At 36.0% G+C, this 17,720-nt stretch overlaps 1 protein-coding gene across 6 annotated transcripts in view; it reads left to right on the forward strand.

The window, feature by feature from the left end:
• The window catches only part of DENND4A (DENN domain containing 4A), a 120,285-nt gene that overhangs the window by 22,793 nt on the left and 79,772 nt on the right, over positions 1 to 17,720 (forward strand). For 3 of the 6 annotated variants that reach the window (XM_086322969.1, XM_086322964.1, XM_086322967.1), the window contains exons 2-3: positions 3,619 to 3,695; positions 13,419 to 13,750. Coding sequence is in view for 5 of the 6 variants with exons in the window: in XM_086322964.1 (XP_086179090.1) it covers positions 13,440 to 13,750 (311 nt within the window). In the remaining variant the exon portion in view is untranslated. Of the gene's footprint in view, positions 1 to 3,618; positions 3,696 to 5,846; positions 5,978 to 13,418; positions 13,751 to 17,720 lie in introns of all 6 variants that reach the window. The other 3 variants (XM_086322966.1, XM_086322968.1, XM_086322965.1) reach the window with 2 other exon arrangements.

Here is a 17,720-nt window from a genome sequence, read left to right on the forward strand (position 1 = left end):
TTTGTTACTTTTCTTGCCATATCTCTTTATCTTCTTTCATTTTCTATTTTACACTTTTCCCTGATTCTTGGTCATTCATTCTATTTCTTACCCCACCCATCTAGTTTAACTTCTCTCACTTACCTATTAACTTTTTTGGTTCATCAAAGCTCACATTCATGAATTAATATACAGGGCTCCCCCAGGAATTACTTTCTTCTCTGTCATTCTTTAATTGAAATATGGAATAGAAGAACTCCAAATTTAAAGCCATGGGAATTGAGTTATAAACTGATGTATATGGTCTTTAGGCAAGCTGTTTAACGTTTATGCCTCCATTTCTTCATTTATAAAAAGGATTGAAAGTACCCTCCTCGCTCTAAAATCCTATGATTCTGTGGTGTCTTATTCTTCACAGTTTTCCTCTACTGTGCTTACCTCATTCATTTAATAAATATTTATATACCTACCATGTATTTATAACTCCTATAATTTATGTGAGGAATCAAAAGAAATAAAAGACAGAGTTTCTGCCTTTGAATTGTTTATAGTCTGTCTGGAGAGACAAGAGGTATCTGCGTATTAACCCTCAGTTATTTCCAGTCTGTTCTTCTTCTTTCCACACCAGATTTATACTCTCAAGGGAATACCAACTACTTTATTTTTAAACATTAGTTTTACAGTCTTGTGTGTGTGTGTGTGTGTGTGTGGCTATGCCACATGAAATGTGAGATCTTAAGTTTCCCAACCAGGAATCAAACCTGTGCCGCCTGCATTAGGAGCAGAAAGTCTTCACCACTGGATCACTGAGGAAGTCCCTGCTACTTTAGTTCAAATCTGATTTCTGGGCAGGTGTGGGGGGGGTGGCAGGTTTACCCCTGAACACAGTAAAAACTCTTTTTTAAAACATTTTCTTATACATCTAGGAATCCCCGTTGCAGTCGTTCTGTGCATTCTCATGCTCAGGTGCTCAGTTGATCAATGGTGTCTGACTTTTTGTGACCCTGTGGACTGTAGCCCACCAGGGTCCTCTGTCTATGGGATCCTCCAGGCTAGGATACTGCAGTGGGTTGGCATGTCCTCCTCCAGAGTATCTTCCTGACTCAGGAATCGAACCCATGTCTCCTGTATTAGCAGGCAGATTCTTTACCACTGAGCCACCTGGGAGGCCCCAGTCATTCTGTAGCATTATTTGTGCACTTGATTCTAGTCTGGATTTTATTCATGATAGGAAAATTTACCTCAGTATCAAGGAGATTGACTGTCACTGTGACTTAGTAGATGATCACTCTCTGTTTCTATCTTTGCGTGTATGTATATGCCTGTGCATTTATGCTTGCATAATTATATTCAAATGTAATGTTCCAGATGGCTGAGTGAATGTGACCAGTAAGTCTTTGCACATGTATATGCTTTTTTCTCTGGTTTGTTTCTCCACCTATTTTGTAAGGGGTTATTGCTTTAGAGACTTTCTTTTCCTTTCATTGGCCCTGTATGCTCTCTGGTAAAAATATACCACTCCACTGATATATGGACAGTGTGGGGAGGGCAGGAGGGAAGTGGGCATACTTATAAAAGGGCAACACTAAGGATCCTTGGGATGGAACTGTTCTGTATCTTGAGTTGGGTGATAAGTACATGAAGCTGCACATTTAATAAAATTGTATAGAACTAAATACACACATATACACACACGAATACAAGTAAAATTGGGAATATCAGAATAAGATAGAATTGCATCATTCAGTATCCCCACTATGATTATACTATGATTTTTCAAGATTTTGCCATTGGGAGAAACTGGGTAAAAATTATACCAGATCTCCATTGTTTTTTTTCAACTGAATGTAAATGTAAAATTATTTCAGAATGAAAAGTTCAATTAAAAATAACAGCAATTTAAAGAAGTATGTGCTGAAAGATAATTGAACATATGTAGCTGCTGGAAGCACTTTGAGGAGCATGACTTTCCATTTACTTCAAAGGATGCTTTACTAAATAGATTTTATGCATTTTTTGTTGCAAGTTTTCTTATGCATGTACAGAAAGTGAAGCAATAGTGGTGATGTGTTGTCTCCATTAACAGAAGAACTTTGTAAACACTTAAATGATGCCAGTTTCACATCAGTCTCACTTTCTGTGTAATGGGAAACCAGGTAATTCTAATAATGGGTCCGTTTTTTCATACAGTTCATGGAATCAAAGTAACAGTTTTAGAAATTTCTTCTGTCAAAGAGGAAACATTTCATATTGTGAATGCTGCTGTAAATTAATCTGAAAATTTCAACACTAAAGAAAATGCTTTGTTTTTTTACTAACAAATATTTAGTGGAGCATAGGTACTTGGAAGTCATTGTCATAAAATGTTCTTACTATATAAGGAAACTCAGTGTGCAGAAAATTTGTTTGGAATTGATTATATACTACATTCATAATTTATAATTGCGTCAAACAAGCCTGATATTCTACCAATAAAATAGGTGCAGTTTTCAGATTTTTCCAGTATTTTTCATATACATTGAGTATTTCAGCTAGAACATTTTTGTGATAATCTGATGCTGAATTTAAAAATTGTTTCAGCAGATCTGTATTTACATTGTTTCTTTGCTGCCTGTCCACGATAAGATTTTATTTATTTATTTTTTATCATTACTGGATTTTTCTTTTTTTAATTTATTTCAATTAGAGGCTAATTACTTTACAAAATTGTATTGGTTTTGATTTTAGAATTATTTGAAAAATAGATGTGTACTTAGCCTCTCAGTCGTGTCTGACTCTTTGCAACCCCTTGGATATAGCCCGCCAGGCTCCTCTGTCCATGGGGATTCTCCAGGCAGGAATACTGGAGTGGGTTGCCATGCCCTCCTCCAGGGGATCTTTCCAATCCAGGGATTAAACCCAGGTCTCCTGCATTGCAGGCAGATTCTTTACCATCTGAGCCACCACTCTATATTTACTGACTGAAGATACTCAGTGAATCTGAGGTGGAGTGGCGTCCTACTTTTTCAAACATAAATATCTATCTCGATCATTTTTAGCAGTCCAAAATGTAGCAAGATTGTACTTAATGTTATTTTGCATTCATTCTTTTTATCCACTTTTCCATCCTAAGACACTTTAATCACTTTAATTGATTTTAGCCCTTTACCCACATCTCTCCCATTTCCCAGACAGGCACCAAAGATCCACCAAGTTAGGTCAGTCTGGTGTCTGCTGCTGCTGCTATTTCCCTGTTATTATTAGATATTCAGTATTAGTTAAAACTATGGTTTCTTCCTCTTGTGCTTGTGCCTATATTTTTCTTCTAGGAATGAGATACTATACATAATGTCTCAGAAATTGACATGTTTTTCTTTCTTCTTGTTTCTGTACACATTTACTCTTTTGTGCCCTTATTTTTTTGTTTTGTTTTCTCTCTTTGTCCCCTTTATCTATTTTTTAAGTGTTGTTCTTGACTGAAATGTGTTTTCTGAAAGAGCTGGTATATGAAAATTGCTTAACCATATGAAAACAATACATGCAATCTTTTTGTTTGCAAATTATTGTTATTAACAGAACTTTTAAATATACACAGGCATCTTAGGGGAAAACACTTGATTGGAATTAATTTGAGCTCAATTCTTACTCTTTTTAATACAGTATTTCTCAAACTCTGAGGCTTGCAGAATTCACAAATTGAGATCTGGCATCATTTTCAGAGAGACTTTCAGTAATGTGTAAGTAGTTTGTTTTTGTTTTTTTTACATTTATATTTATTTTTATTAACTGTTTGCTATATAAACACAGTGAAATGTTAATTTATCAGATCTCTTAACAAGAATTTGGCCTATATTCACCAGGTAATGATTTTAAGTAACAAGTGACATGAAATAACTTGTTAAAAAAAGATGTTTCAGGTGTGCCCTGGGTCAGTATTAATTCAACACTGTTTATTAGAAACATCTTAGAAATAGCATCTCCAAGTGTAAAGAATTCTAGATGAAGGGACGTGAGTGCTTGCCCAGGCTCTACCGCTAACTAGGTATCCTTAAGTAAGCTACCTTTTGTGCTTCAGTTTCTTTGGCTCTAAAGTAAGGATTAAGACTATCACTAATGAAAAGATCTCTTCCCCTTTAAATGTCTATTATCCTTATCCTAACTTTTTTTTTAATATAAATTAAGTATTGGTAATCTTTCAAAAGGGAGCTGCCAAATTACATATTGTGTTTTTTTTTTTTTTACTATTGGTGTTTTCTTGGGAATAGGTATTGAGAGGGGAAGTGGTTTCAAAGTAGTCTAGAAGACAAATAAGCTCCCCCCTTGCTTAAGAACTTTGCCCCACATACTCCAACACTTTTTGTTACTAAAATTTACTTTTAAAAGTCAGTTGGCTTGGGTGGGTTAAACCTTTTTTTTAAAAAAGTAAACCTGTTAATTATGGTATACAAATAAGATTTTTTTTTCCTTTCAAAATCTCCCTAGAATGCCTAAGCATTCTAAGCAGCTTGTGCCAGTTTTCAGGGAGCTGGGGGAAAGGGAAAACAAAGTAGCAGTCACTTCTCTCCTTGGGGCCTTAGGGAGAAACTGGTAGAAAAACTTCGGGCAGGGTGAAGGCAGGCCACTGAAATCTGGAAATGTGGTAGGAGAAAAGATGACTAGAAGTGGAATAAAAGAATAGAGAGATATGGAAAGATAAAGCTAAGCAAGAAGGCATACGCTAGCTTTCATCAACACTGTCATCAACATTTAGAATAGTGTTAGATTTTAAAAACTATTTATAAAAAATTCATTGGATGAATGAATCAATTCAATAAATTTTTACTTTTGCCCAAGTCCCTGATAAGTTAGACTCAAATCTAGTTTATCTGTGTTTATCCTACATTCAATAGCTATAGTATTTAAGGTAATCGAGGTTCAGAAAATTGATTGTGGATTATAGAAAAAAGACATTACATTTAGGAAGTTTATATACTTGAGGAAGTCTGAAAGTGAACTATTTATTCACTTAAATTTTTTTAAGCACCTGCCTACCATACCTTGGGCACTAGCAGGGAGAGGAAGTATTGGGTACTGATTATAGTGTCTATTTCTATTTAATGGAGTATTATGTGGTCATTTAATATAATTATGAAGATTATAGCCAACTAATACTTATTAAATAAGTAAAATAAAAATACTTCTGTATTATAACTGTGCATGAGGGCTTCCGGATGGCTCAGCAGGTAAAGAATCCACCTGCAATGCAGGAGACATGGGTTCAGTCTCTGGTTGGGGAAGATTCCATGAAGAAGGACATGGCAACCCACTCCAGTATTCTTGCCTGGGAAATCCCATGGACAGAGAAGCCTGCTGGGCTATAGTCAATAAGGTTGCAAAGAGTCAGATGCGATTTAGTGACCGAGAGGGAGATGAAGATTAGAAAGATGTTTCTATGCTCAAAAGAAAACTAGGAAACTTAGTTAAATATAAACCAGATTTATTATTGTGAATGGAATTATTGAATTTCTTTTTCTTCTGTTTTGTACAATTCATAAAGTTTAAATGAAAATCCACATATGTTTAAATTGTTTTGAAAAATAAGATGAACATATATTAACTAGAAAAAGGTAATAGAGTATCATCAAAGGAAAAGAGCAAAGGTGTACTTGCAGGACAGCAGATAGATTACCTTGGCTGGAAGAACAATGAGAGATGAAGTTTAGAAAAAGATGGGAATGAGAGTCTCCAGTTTTGATAATGTAAGAAAAGATGAGCTTGGTTAGGCTTTTAACTGTGAAATTACAGTGTTTTTTCTTAATTTTTTAAAAAAATTTTAAATTTGAAAAATACGAAAAATTTAAATTTTTTTAAAAAAAATTTATCTTTTTTAAAAATAAAATTTCTTCCAGCTTATTTAAGTGAACTGGAGTGAGAGGCCGTTGAGCTGGTCCATTGTGTTATCAGCCATTTTCATGTATAATCTTGAGTTTATGTCTATATGAGGCCCTATCTGAAAGACTTTGCTCCTTTTACCAACTCAGTAAGTCTGTAATTTTGCAAAATTTATGTTCTCATATTTTTGTTTTTCATATATCTTTAAAATGTTGCCTCTGATTTCCACTCTTGCCTTTTCTTGTCCTTAGAGTTAGCCTAGATAGCAAATGCTTTACTACTTGACATAATGGAGTGACAGTAGAAATAAAAAATAATCTGAATTGATTGGGCAGAGATTGAAAGGGAGAAAAGCAAGTCAGTCTCCATTAGTTGCTGAATGGGCAAGAGCTTTCTTGTAATGATTTCTCAATTTTGTTCTCATGAACCTTTTAGGAATAGAGAGCACATCCTTCTTGTTTTCTAATCTCAAAGAAAATAGATGTAATTTGAAATTAAACACACCAAGTAGGGATGTGAAATTTAAAAAAGATGTCTGTAAACATATTATGAACTAATTCTTTAAGTTATCTGTATCATGTTGAACAAAGAAGAATTAAAACAATAACTTTAATTATGTGATATTGTTACTCGAGTTTTAGTAAAGTTGTTTCATGGGTTTACATTACTGTGATTACGTAGAGAACTATTGGATCAAATACTTATTTTGCGTGGCCCCCAGTTTCCAAAATAAATTTGAAAAAGTTTACCTCCAAAAACAATAAAAAAGAAAAATTTACCTCCTAATTGTTTAGGGGTTTTGCTCTGATGTTCTACACTGAGAGTCCAAGTTTTGAACATGACTACGAATGCTTTCCTTAAATGTTCTTTCCAAGTAACTTTTGTTGGCTCTTACCAACATAAGGCATTTTGTCTTAATATATGTTTATTATTTTCTATGAGGATTGTAAATTTCACATTCCAATGGAAGTTTCATGATTTATTGAAACTGTTAGGAAATAACTACCCTGAGTTAAAGATTTTCATTATTTTCTTTGCCTTGTAATTTGTAACAGTATATAAACCCTAGTTTCTAAACCTCAAACTTACTTTATAAACAGTTGATTTGAAATAAAAAGTAGAGGTGGATTTTCAGTATTATAAACTCTTCTTGAGCAAATTAAAGAACATTGAGATCTAGAAGTCATATGGGATGTTGCCAGCGATGCTCTTGACTTTATTATATACTTTGTCATTAGAGAATGCCTTCAAATATTTTGCCTACTTTCCTTACCACTCTCCACACCTAAATGAATAAATGGAATAAAAGGCAAGATAACTGAAGTGATATATAATTTACTATTCTGTTAATAAAAGAGGATTTTATCACCACTTTAAAATTGATTGCTCTATTAAAAAAAAAAAATTATTGAGCTGCACCAGGTCCTAAATGTGGCATCTAGATCTTTGCTCTTCGTTGTGGCGTGCAAATCCTTTAGCTGCAGCGTGTGGGATTCCGCTCTCCAAGCAGGGACTAAATAAACCGAGGCCCTTGCATTGGGAGCTCCAAGTCTTAGCCTCCAGACCACAAGGGAACTTCCTGATGACTCTTATATGTGTTGATGAAGAACTTTTGACATGTTCCCTTTTAGTAGTTATTTACCATATTCAGTTGTGAGTCAAATCAAATTATTAAAATTTGTGAGCCAGGAAGATGTAACAAAAACAAGATTTTCATATAATTTTTCCCAAATATCTGCTTAATAGTATAATAGCTGTTTATTTCCAATGGCTAAGGTAGTAGCTTGCAGAAGAACCTATTAAATATATATATATGTTTTCATCATAGTGCTGTTTCCATTCTCTTTCCCTTCTTTCTGCATAGCAAGACATAAAACTTTATAGTATGTAATAGTAAATGTATACTTTAGTTTAAACAATGTGAAGTTAGAGTTTAGGAAAAAGAATATTTAATCTCTTCATTATGATGAAAGGAAAGTGCTCTACTAAGGTACTCTTTAAGACTCGTGCCTGTCAAGAGCTTTTAATTTAAAATTCATGCCCACATAAAAGCAAATGAACACTTACAGAAGCTGTAAGTGTATGTGTCTATTTGACCCCAAATTCTACTTTAATAAATTTATCCTGAAGAAATGATAAGAGTTGTAGCCAGAGGTTTATGTTCAAAGTTATTTATCTTAGCATTTTAAAATATTAGCAAAATAAGTAGATACAGTAAATGATCAACAGTAAGGAAACAGGTCAATAATGTTATGCTTATTAAAATATAGCCATTAAAGAATTATTTTCAAAGACTATTTAATGAAAAAAGTTTAATACAAAAGTGCTTTAAAAAACTGTTTTTGTTTTCCTACCTTAAAAAAAATGGAGAGCTGTGTGTGTTGTTGGCTTTTTTTTTTGTCAACACCTGTAATAGGCAGGTGAACACCTGTAATAGTGTTTAACAGAGTTTTGTCAGGAGAACAGGTTATTACTTTCTCTTCACTGTCAGTCTGGGAGAGACTTCTGAAAGTTTAAGCTCTTTTGTGTAGAAATCTTACATGTTAGGAAATTGCTACACAGGAGCCATATATACCTAAATAAAACAAGTAGGGACATTTGATCCTTCTTTAGGCATGTTATCTAAGCAAATGGTGAGAATATTTACAGAGAACATTTGAGCAATGGATATAAATTCTAAAATATGTGACATGAATACTGAAAACCCTGACATTAGCCATATAAAAAATTAAATGAGTTTTGGGATTATGATGAAAGTGGTAATAACTTATACACAAATATGTGAAAATTTGTTGCCCTTAGGTATTTTATAGTATACAAAAAAGATTATTTACTTTCTCCTAGTGTTTAAGTTGGAAAATAGGGTTCATTGTTCAAATAGACTTGGGAAATTGTGGATAAAAGCAAAATAAATCAGGTACGTATATCAGAGAATTTCTGAGGATTTAATATTTTTCAGTTCAGTTCAGTCACTCAGTCATGTCTGACTCTTTGCGACCCCATGGACTGCAGCATGCCATGCCTCCCTATCACCAATTCCTGGTACATGCTCAAACTCATGTCCATCAGGTTGGTGATGCCATCCAACCGTCTCATCCTCTGTCATCCCCTTCCCCTCCTGCCTTCAATCTTTTCCAGCATCAGGATCTTTTCAAATGAGTCAGTTCTTTGCATCAGGTGGCCAAAGTATTGGAGTTTCAGCTTCAGCAATCAGTCCTTCCAATGAATATTCAGGACTGATTTCCTTTACAATGGACTGGTTGAATCTCATAGGAATCCAAGGGACTCTCAAGACTTCTCCAACACCACAGTTCAAAAGCATCAGTTCTTCTGTGCTCAGCATTCTTTATAGTCCAGCTCTCACATCCATACATGACTCCTGGAAAAACCATAGCTTTGATTAGATGGACCTTTGGTGGCAAAGTAATATCTGCTTTTTAATACGCTGTCTAGGTTGGTCATAGCTTTTCTTCCAAGGAGCAAGTGTCTTTTAATTTCATGGCTGCAGTCACCATCTGCAGTGATTGTGGAGCCCCCAAAATTAAAGTCTGTCACTGTTTATTTGCCATGAAGTGATGGGACCAGATGCCATGATCTTCATTTTCTGAATGTTGAGTTTTAAGCCAACTTTTTCACTCTCCTCTTTCACTTTCATCAAGAGGCTCTTTAGTTCTTTGCTTTCTCCCATAAGGGTGGTGTCATCTGCATATCTGAGGTTATTGATAATTCTCCCGGCAATCTTGACTCCAGGTTATGCTTCATCCAGCCTGTCATTTTGCATGATATACTCTGCATATAAGTTAAATAAGCAGAGTGACAAAGCAGCCTTGACGTACTCCTATCTCGATTTGGAACCAGTCTGTTGTCCCATGTCCAGTTCTAACTGTTGCTTCCTGACCTGCATACAAATTTCTTAGGAGGCAGGTCAGGTGGTCTGGTATTCCCATCTCTTTCAGAATTTTCCACAGCGTGTTGTGATCCACACAGTCAAAGGCTTTGGCATAGTCAGTAAAGCAGAGATAGATGTTTTTCTGGAACTCTCTTGCTTTTTCAATAATCCAGTGTATGCTGGCAATTCGATCTCTCGTTCCTCTGCCTTTTCTAAATCCAACTTGAACATCTGGACGTTCATGGTTCATGTACTTTTGAAGGCCTGGAGAATTTTGAGCATTACTTTGCTAGTGTGTGAGATCAGTGCAATTGTGTGGTAGTTTGAGCATTCTTTGGCATTGCCTTTATTTGGGATTAGGATGAAAACTCACCTTTTTCAGTCCCGTGGCCACTGCTAAGTTTTCCAAATTTGCTGGCATATTGAGTGCAGCACTTTAACAGCATCATCTTTTAGGATTTGAAATAGCTCAACTGGAATGCCAGCACCTCTACTAGCTTTGTTCATAGTGGTTCTTCCTAAGGCTCACTTGACTTCGCATTCCAGGATGTCTGGCTCTAGGAGAGTGATCACACCATCATGGTTATCTGGGTCATTAAGATCTTTTTTGTACAGTTCTGCTATGTATTCTTGCCACCTTTTCTTAATATCTTCTGCTTCTGTTAGGTCCATATCATTTCTATCCTTTATTGTGTCCATCTTTGCATGAAATGTCCCCTTGGTATCTCTGATTTTCTTGAAGAGATCTCTAGTTTCCCATTCTGTTGTTTTCCTCTATTTTTTTGCATTGATCGCTGAGGGAGGCTTTCTTATCTCTCCTTGCTATTCTTTGGAACTCTGCATTCAAATGGGTATATCTTTCCTTTTCTCCTCTGCCTTTAGCTTCTCTTCTTTTCTCAGCTATTTGTAAGGCCTCCTCAGACAACCATTTTGCCTTTTTGCATTTCTTTTTAGTGGGGATGGTCTTGATCACAGCCTCCTGTACAGTGTCACTAACCTCCATCCATAGTTCTTCAGGCACTCTGTCTATCAGATCTAATCCCTTGAATCTCTTTGTTCCTTCCAATGTATAATTCTAAGGGATTTGATTTAGATCATACCTGAATGGTCTAGTGGTTTTCCCTACTTTCTTCAATTTAAGTCTGAATTTTGCAAATAAGGAGTTCATGATCTGAGCCACAGTCAGCTTCTGGTCTTGTTTTTGCTGACTGTATAGAGCTTCTCCATCTTTGGCTGCAAAGAATATAATCAACCTGATTTTGGTATTGACATCTTTTAATATTTTTACATATATATTATAAATACACAAAAGAGGCATATAGTGTATATATCTAATTTATTTGCCCATAAAGTCCTTTCTTTGCATTTATTGAAACTAAGTCTAACATGAGACACATGTTGGGAAATTTCTGTTTTAGTTTAAACTGTTTTTCCTATAATTGTTATATTAGCAATGACAGTACTGACAGAGGGGGTATCTTTTCATTCAAGAAACAAATAAGATTTAAGGGATACTAAACAACTGATGGACAGGGAGGCCTGGCGTACTGTGATTCATGAGGTTGCAAAGAGTCGGACACAACTGAGCAACTGAACTGAAACAACTGAAGGAGATTTTGCTGTTAAATGTTTGTGAATATTGATACATGATGAATTTCACTTTGTGTAATTTTTTCTTTGAATTTGTTATAAACATGTAATAGTGTTATAATCACTGCCCTACTTTTATTATTTGAAGTTCTTTTATTTATTGTATCTGCTAAAACTCATTTAGGGTGGATTTTTCTTTTTTGTTTTGTAATTTTAGAATAGGAGGTCATCTTCAGTGGGGCTTTCTCTTTGGAAAGCCTGTGTTGAGGGTACCCTCTAGAACTTTTTTGCATTTGCTACCCCAGGATTATCACTAGCCTGGGAACACAGTTATTATTAATAACTTAGTTTGGACCTTCCTGGGGCCATGCAGATGGCTTAAGGTCAAACCTCAAATCCAAGTGTGAGTAGGCCTTTTTTTTAATACATTCTCAGATTTTTTACTCCCCTCAAAGTAGGGCCCAGATTGAAGCTAACTTTATTATCTCCCTGTAGCAGTGAATGGATTTTTAAAATCCACTCTTTAACAGAGGATATAGTCCTTTGAGGCTCTTGGCTTTATACAAATGTCTCAGTTCCAGTTCCCTATTTTATGTGGTCCCAATGCATTGTCTCCTGACCCTGCAATACCTTTTAAAAACACAGGCCCCTTGATTACTGAGGAGATCAGCAGAATTCTCCCACCCAATATCAGCTTGTACATTGCATTCTGGCCTTCAGTTTCCTTACTGTTTTGGGACCCTGGGAATTGCCCTGACATTTTTTTTTTTTTTTCCTTTTTTTGTTCATTTGTTTTCCCCTTACATTTTAAAAAATATTTTATTTTATTTTTAAAAATTTTTATTTATTTTCGGTTGCACTGAGTCTTCGTTGCTGCTCACAGGCTTTCTCTAGTTGCAGTGAACAGGGGCTACTCTTGGTTGAGGTGCACCGGCTTCTCATTGTGGTGGCTTCTCTTGCAGAGCACAGGCTCTAGGGTGCGTGGGCTTCAGTAGTTGCAGCACACAGGCTCAGTAGTTGTGGTGCACAGGCTTAGTTTTTCTGTGACATGTGGAATTTTCCCAGACCAGGGTTGAACCCATGTCTCCTGCATTGGCAGGCAGATTCTTATCCACTGCATCACCAGGGAAGTCCTTCCTTACATTTTTACAAGCTAGTCTATGCATTTAGGGCTTCCCTGGTGGCTCCAATGGTAAAGAATCTGCCTACAATGCAGGGGACCTGGTTTGATCCCTGGGTTGGGAAGATCCCTTGGAGAAGGGAATGGCAACCCAGTTCAGTATTATTGCCTGAAGAATTCCATGGACGGAGGAGCCTGGCAGGCTACAATTCATGGGGTTGCAGAGTCGGACACAACTGAGTGACTAGCACTATGCATTTAGAAGGGTGTGTGTCTTTTTGTTGTTGGCTACTTAGGTAATCTAAGCTTTCATATTGCCAAAATGGAAATTCATGCATTCCTTTTATAATAAAATTGTTGTTCATTTGCTAAGTCGTGTCCAATTCTTTGTGACTCCAGGGACTGCAGCATGCCAGGCTCCTCCACTATCTCCGAGTTTGCTGAAATTCATGTCCATTGAGCCACTGATGCTGTCTAACCATCTCATCCTCTGCTGCCCTCTTCTTTGCCTTCAGTCTTTCCCAGCATCAGGGTCTTTTCCAAATGCTATATGTAGTCCAGTTTCTTTAAAAATACTTTTAACATATGACAATGAAATGTATAATACAATGGCACCCCACTCCAGTACTCTTGCCTGGAAAATCGCATGGACGGAGGAGCCTGGTAGGCTGCAGTCCATGGGGCCGCTAAGAGTCGGACACAACTGAGTAACTTCACTTTCATTTTTCACTTTCATGCACTGGAGGAGGAAATGGCAACCCACTCCAGTGTTCTTGCCTGGAGAATCCCAGGGACGGGGCAGCCTGGTGGGCTGCCATCTATGGGGTCACACAGAGTCGGACACGACTGAGGTGTCTTAGCAGCAGCAGCAGTGTGTTTTATCAGAGGTGTAGTACACTTTTTTTTAGTTTTTATTCTTATTTGTACACAAACCACTTATATTTACTTGACTTATTATAGGAGAATACTGGTCTTTTACTTTCTTTTTAGATGTACCTTCTGTAATGGAAGATGATTGAAGATAAGGGGCCTCGTGTTGCTGACTACTTTGTTGTAGCAGGATTAACTGATGTTTCAAAGCCTCTTGAAGAAGAAATTCACTTCAATGATGCCTGTCATAAAGTAGCCAGACCAAAAGAGCCTATCACAGATGTTTCAGTTATTATTAAATCTCTCGGGGAGGAAGTGCCACGGGATTACACATGTATTGATATTACCCCAACGGGACTGTCAGCTGATCTCAATAATGGAAGTCTTGTGGGGCCGCAGATTTTCCTTTGCTATAGAAGAGGAAGAGATAAGCCTCCACTTACGGATCTGGGGTAAGTATTTTTTTAAAGAATTATTGTTATTGACTCAAACAATATGCCTTGTAGATTTTGAAGTTAACTGTTGAACTCGTTTGTTAATAAATACTTTAAAAAAATAGACACATTTATATCCAGAATCATGTTTTCTTTTCCTGTGCTCCTTTATCTTTTCAGTGTCTCTTTTTTTGTTGTTGTCTTAAAAAATACTGGCTTTATGTTTACGCAAAGCAGTACAAAATGAGACAGTTCCTCAAAGGGTGACTTGGAGCTAAAAAATCCATCCTGGGCATTAAAGTGTTAATGTTAGCTGGTAAGTCGTGCCTGACTTACTGGGACTCCATGTACTGCAGCCTGCCAGGCTCCTCTATCCATGGGATTTCCCAGGCAAGAGTACTGGAGTGGCATGCCATTTCCTTCTCCATTGTTCAGTGTCTCTTTGTTCTAGCACTTTTGTCTGAGTTCTTTCTATTAAAAATAGGGGAGATAATTTGAAAAACATTTACAGAAAAATATCAGAAATCAATGTATTATTCTGATCATATACTTTATTATTTTTAAAATATGAGAAAAAGATGGCTTTTAAGGATCAGTTGTAATGATCCTTAGAGTTGGCAGTTTAAGTCAGTATGCATGAAACAAGGGTCTGGATAAATTAGTGCTTTATTTAGGCTGTTGTATTGAACTTGTAGTTTCATTTTTATATAATAGCTTTACTGATTCACAGTTTACGCCATCCAATTCACTCGTTTAAATGGTACAATTCAGTAAATTTTAGTCTTATTTATAGAGTTGAATCACCACAATAAATTTTAGAACATTTTTATCATGTCCCCACAAATAAATACCACCTATATCCAGCTGTGCATGTAATTGGCGAGTTGACTTCTAGGAAGTAGATTTCATCTGTAAAAGATCTCAACTGACATCCTTTTGAAACTTACTACTACTCTTCTGTGTTTTTGATGGACTTCCCTGATAGTTCAGACGGTAAAGCGTCTGCCTACAATGCTGGAGACCCAGGTTCGATCCCTGGGTCAGGTAGATCCCCTGGAGAAGGAAACGGCAATCCACTCCAGTATTCATGCCTGGAAAATCCCATGGACCGAGGAGCCTGGTGGGCTACAATCCATGGGGTCGCAAAGAGTCGGACACGACTGAGCGACTTCTGTGTGTGTGTATTCATTATAGTTTGTCTAATTCTCCCTATAGACAATCCAGTAGTCAACTTTGTGTGTCTGTGGATTTGCCTATTGTGGAGATTTTTATGTCAGTAGAATCATACTATATATGATTATCTTGTGGCTGATTCTTTCTCTTAGCATAAAGTTTTCAAGGTTTATCCATGTTGTAATATGTGTCTGTGCTTTATTCATTTATATGGCTGAATAATATTCCATCTTATGGGTCTACCACAATTTATTTATGCATTCAGCAGACAATGGATATGTGAGTGGTTTCCACTTTTTGGCTATTATGAATGATGCTTTTGGGAGTATTAATGTACAAGTTTCTGTATGGCTGTATGTTTTCATATCTCTTGTATGTATACTTAGAAGTGGAATTGCTAGGTCATACAATAATTCTGTGTTTAACCTTTTGAGTCACTGACAGTTTTAAGCCTTCTTTTTTCCATGGCTCTGTTGCCAAAGAGGATGCGGTTAACTTATAATATTTTGGTTAAAAATAAGGAAGATAGCAATGTCCCTACTAATATCAGCAAAGGGCTATAAAAGTTCCATCTCCTAATATATTAAGTCTGAAAGTGAATAGTCAAGTTTACTCATGCCTGAGTAGAGATTGGATGAACTGGAAGAGCTCCTGAAACTTTCTTCTGCTTTTAAAATTCTATTATCTAATGTTTGATATCAGTAAGTTATATTAAACTCATTCTTTATTGTGCTAATTCATGAATCAATTGCTGTAATTTTAAGTAGGCTTCAGAACAGCTACCATATTGCTTCATATGAAGCTTACATAATTAGTAAATGGCTTGGGAAAATAAGCCAACTGTTAGATTGTATTTTCAAAAGATTAGGTTAAGTAGCTCCTATGATCACTAATCACTGTCTGAATTCTGGCTTGCAGATAAAATGAAGGGAATTTTGCAGATTCTTGTTCGGGTGTTGGAGTTGCTTAAATTAAAGATGAGAAAATTTCCAAGCATAGAAAAGATTTTCCAACAGGGAAGGACGTGAACTGGAAAGAATAAATTAACCACTGTTACGGCTACCCGCATATGTTTGTCATTGTGGAGGATATGACATCACTGTTGCCTTTAAAAAGCTTACAGTTTAAATAGGAAAAGTTACCCAGCAATATAAAACAGCAAAACAAGCAATATATACAATAGCACAATACCTGATTAAAGAAAATAGGTAGCTTATATATCAAATATACTTATATTCCTGTATCTTTTAAGAGTTTGAGGTGATAAGTGGTGGTTTTTTAAAAATTGCTCTCTGTGTTGTATTTTTCTTCTCTTGATTTCAGTTGAGCATTTGTGTGCCTGGCATTATTTTGGAGACCCTACTTGTAATCTCATCTAATTCTGCCAAGATCCTATGAGTTAAATTTTTAAATTTTATAGCTGAGTATTATAAGGCTCAGAGAAGTTAAGTAACAACCTGAGATATACAGCTGGTACCAGGATGTAGGAATTCAAATCCAGATGTCTAACTTCTCTGTTACAAATAACCTTTTAAAAATTTTTTATTTTTTTTTTGTGAGTATAGTTGATTTATAATGTTAATTTCTGCTGTACAACAAAGTGATTAGTTATTCATATATATACACATTTATATTCTTTTCCATTATGGTCTCAGAATATTGTATATAGTTCCTTGTATTAGAATATCAGAATATTGTATATAGAACTATACAGTAGTTCTTTGTTTTTTTATCCATTCCATATGTAATAGGTTGACAATGCCATTTTTTAGGATTTAAAAAAAACAGCACAGTATTGTAAAGCAATTATCCTCTAATAAAACTTTCGTTTAAAAAAAGAAAAAAGCAAGATCAAAAGGAGTTAGCAGTTAGGCTAACGTTGGGATATACATAGCTGCTATAATTAAGCATCAAATTTTGTTCTAAATTTTCAAAATAGAATGTCAAAAAAAAGAAAAATATTAAGTTTGCTGACAGCTGAGACAAAAAGGAAATTAAAAATTACATTAGAAAGAATTTGACCAATTTTTGGCACTACATTTCAAAAATAGGTCAAAATTTTTTTTCCCTCATAGCTCAGTTGGTAAAGAAGCTGCCTGCAATGCAGTAGACCCTGGTTCGATTCCTGGGTCAGAAAGATCCCCTGGAGAAGGGAAAGGCTACCCACTCCAGTATTCTGGCCTGGAGAATTCCATGGACCATACAGTCCATGGGGTTGCAAAGAGTCGGACACGACTGAGTGACTTTCACTTCACTTTATTTGTATAATGGGATTTTATAAAAGGTAATACTGATTAATGTTGGAGACATTGCCTTCTATAATAATTTTTTACAGCAAATGCATAAAATTTTTACCCTGATAGCTCAGTTAGTAAAGAATTTGCCTGCAATGCAGGAGACCCTGGTTCAATTCCTGGGTCGGGAAGATCCATTGGAGAAGGGATAGGCTACCCACTCCATTATTCTTGGGCTTCCCTTGTGGCTCAGATGGTAAAGAATCCACCTGCAGTATAGAAGAGCTGGGTTTGATCCCTGGGTTGGGAATATCCCCTGGAGAAGGGAAAGGCCACCCACTCCAGTATTCTGGCCTGGAGAATTCCATGAACTGTCCATGGGGTCACAAAGAGTTGGACACAACTGAGTGACTTTCACTTTCACTTCACTTTTCATTTAATTTAAATTTTTTAATTTTTTGGCTAAGGTCAAAAACAGTGTTAAAGTCCAAATTAGTGAATTGTGTGAGGGAATAAACTAATATTATTCAAGCGTGATGTTTTCTTTGTGTTCCCAAGTACTTTATGTAATAATATTTAGA

Source organism: Bos grunniens, chromosome 10 (genome assembly GCF_055505025.1).
Source record: "Bos grunniens cultivar Pamir isolate PY7600 chromosome 10, Bosgru_T2T1.0, whole genome shotgun sequence".
NCBI lineage: Eukaryota > Metazoa > Chordata > Mammalia > Artiodactyla > Bovidae > Bos > Bos grunniens.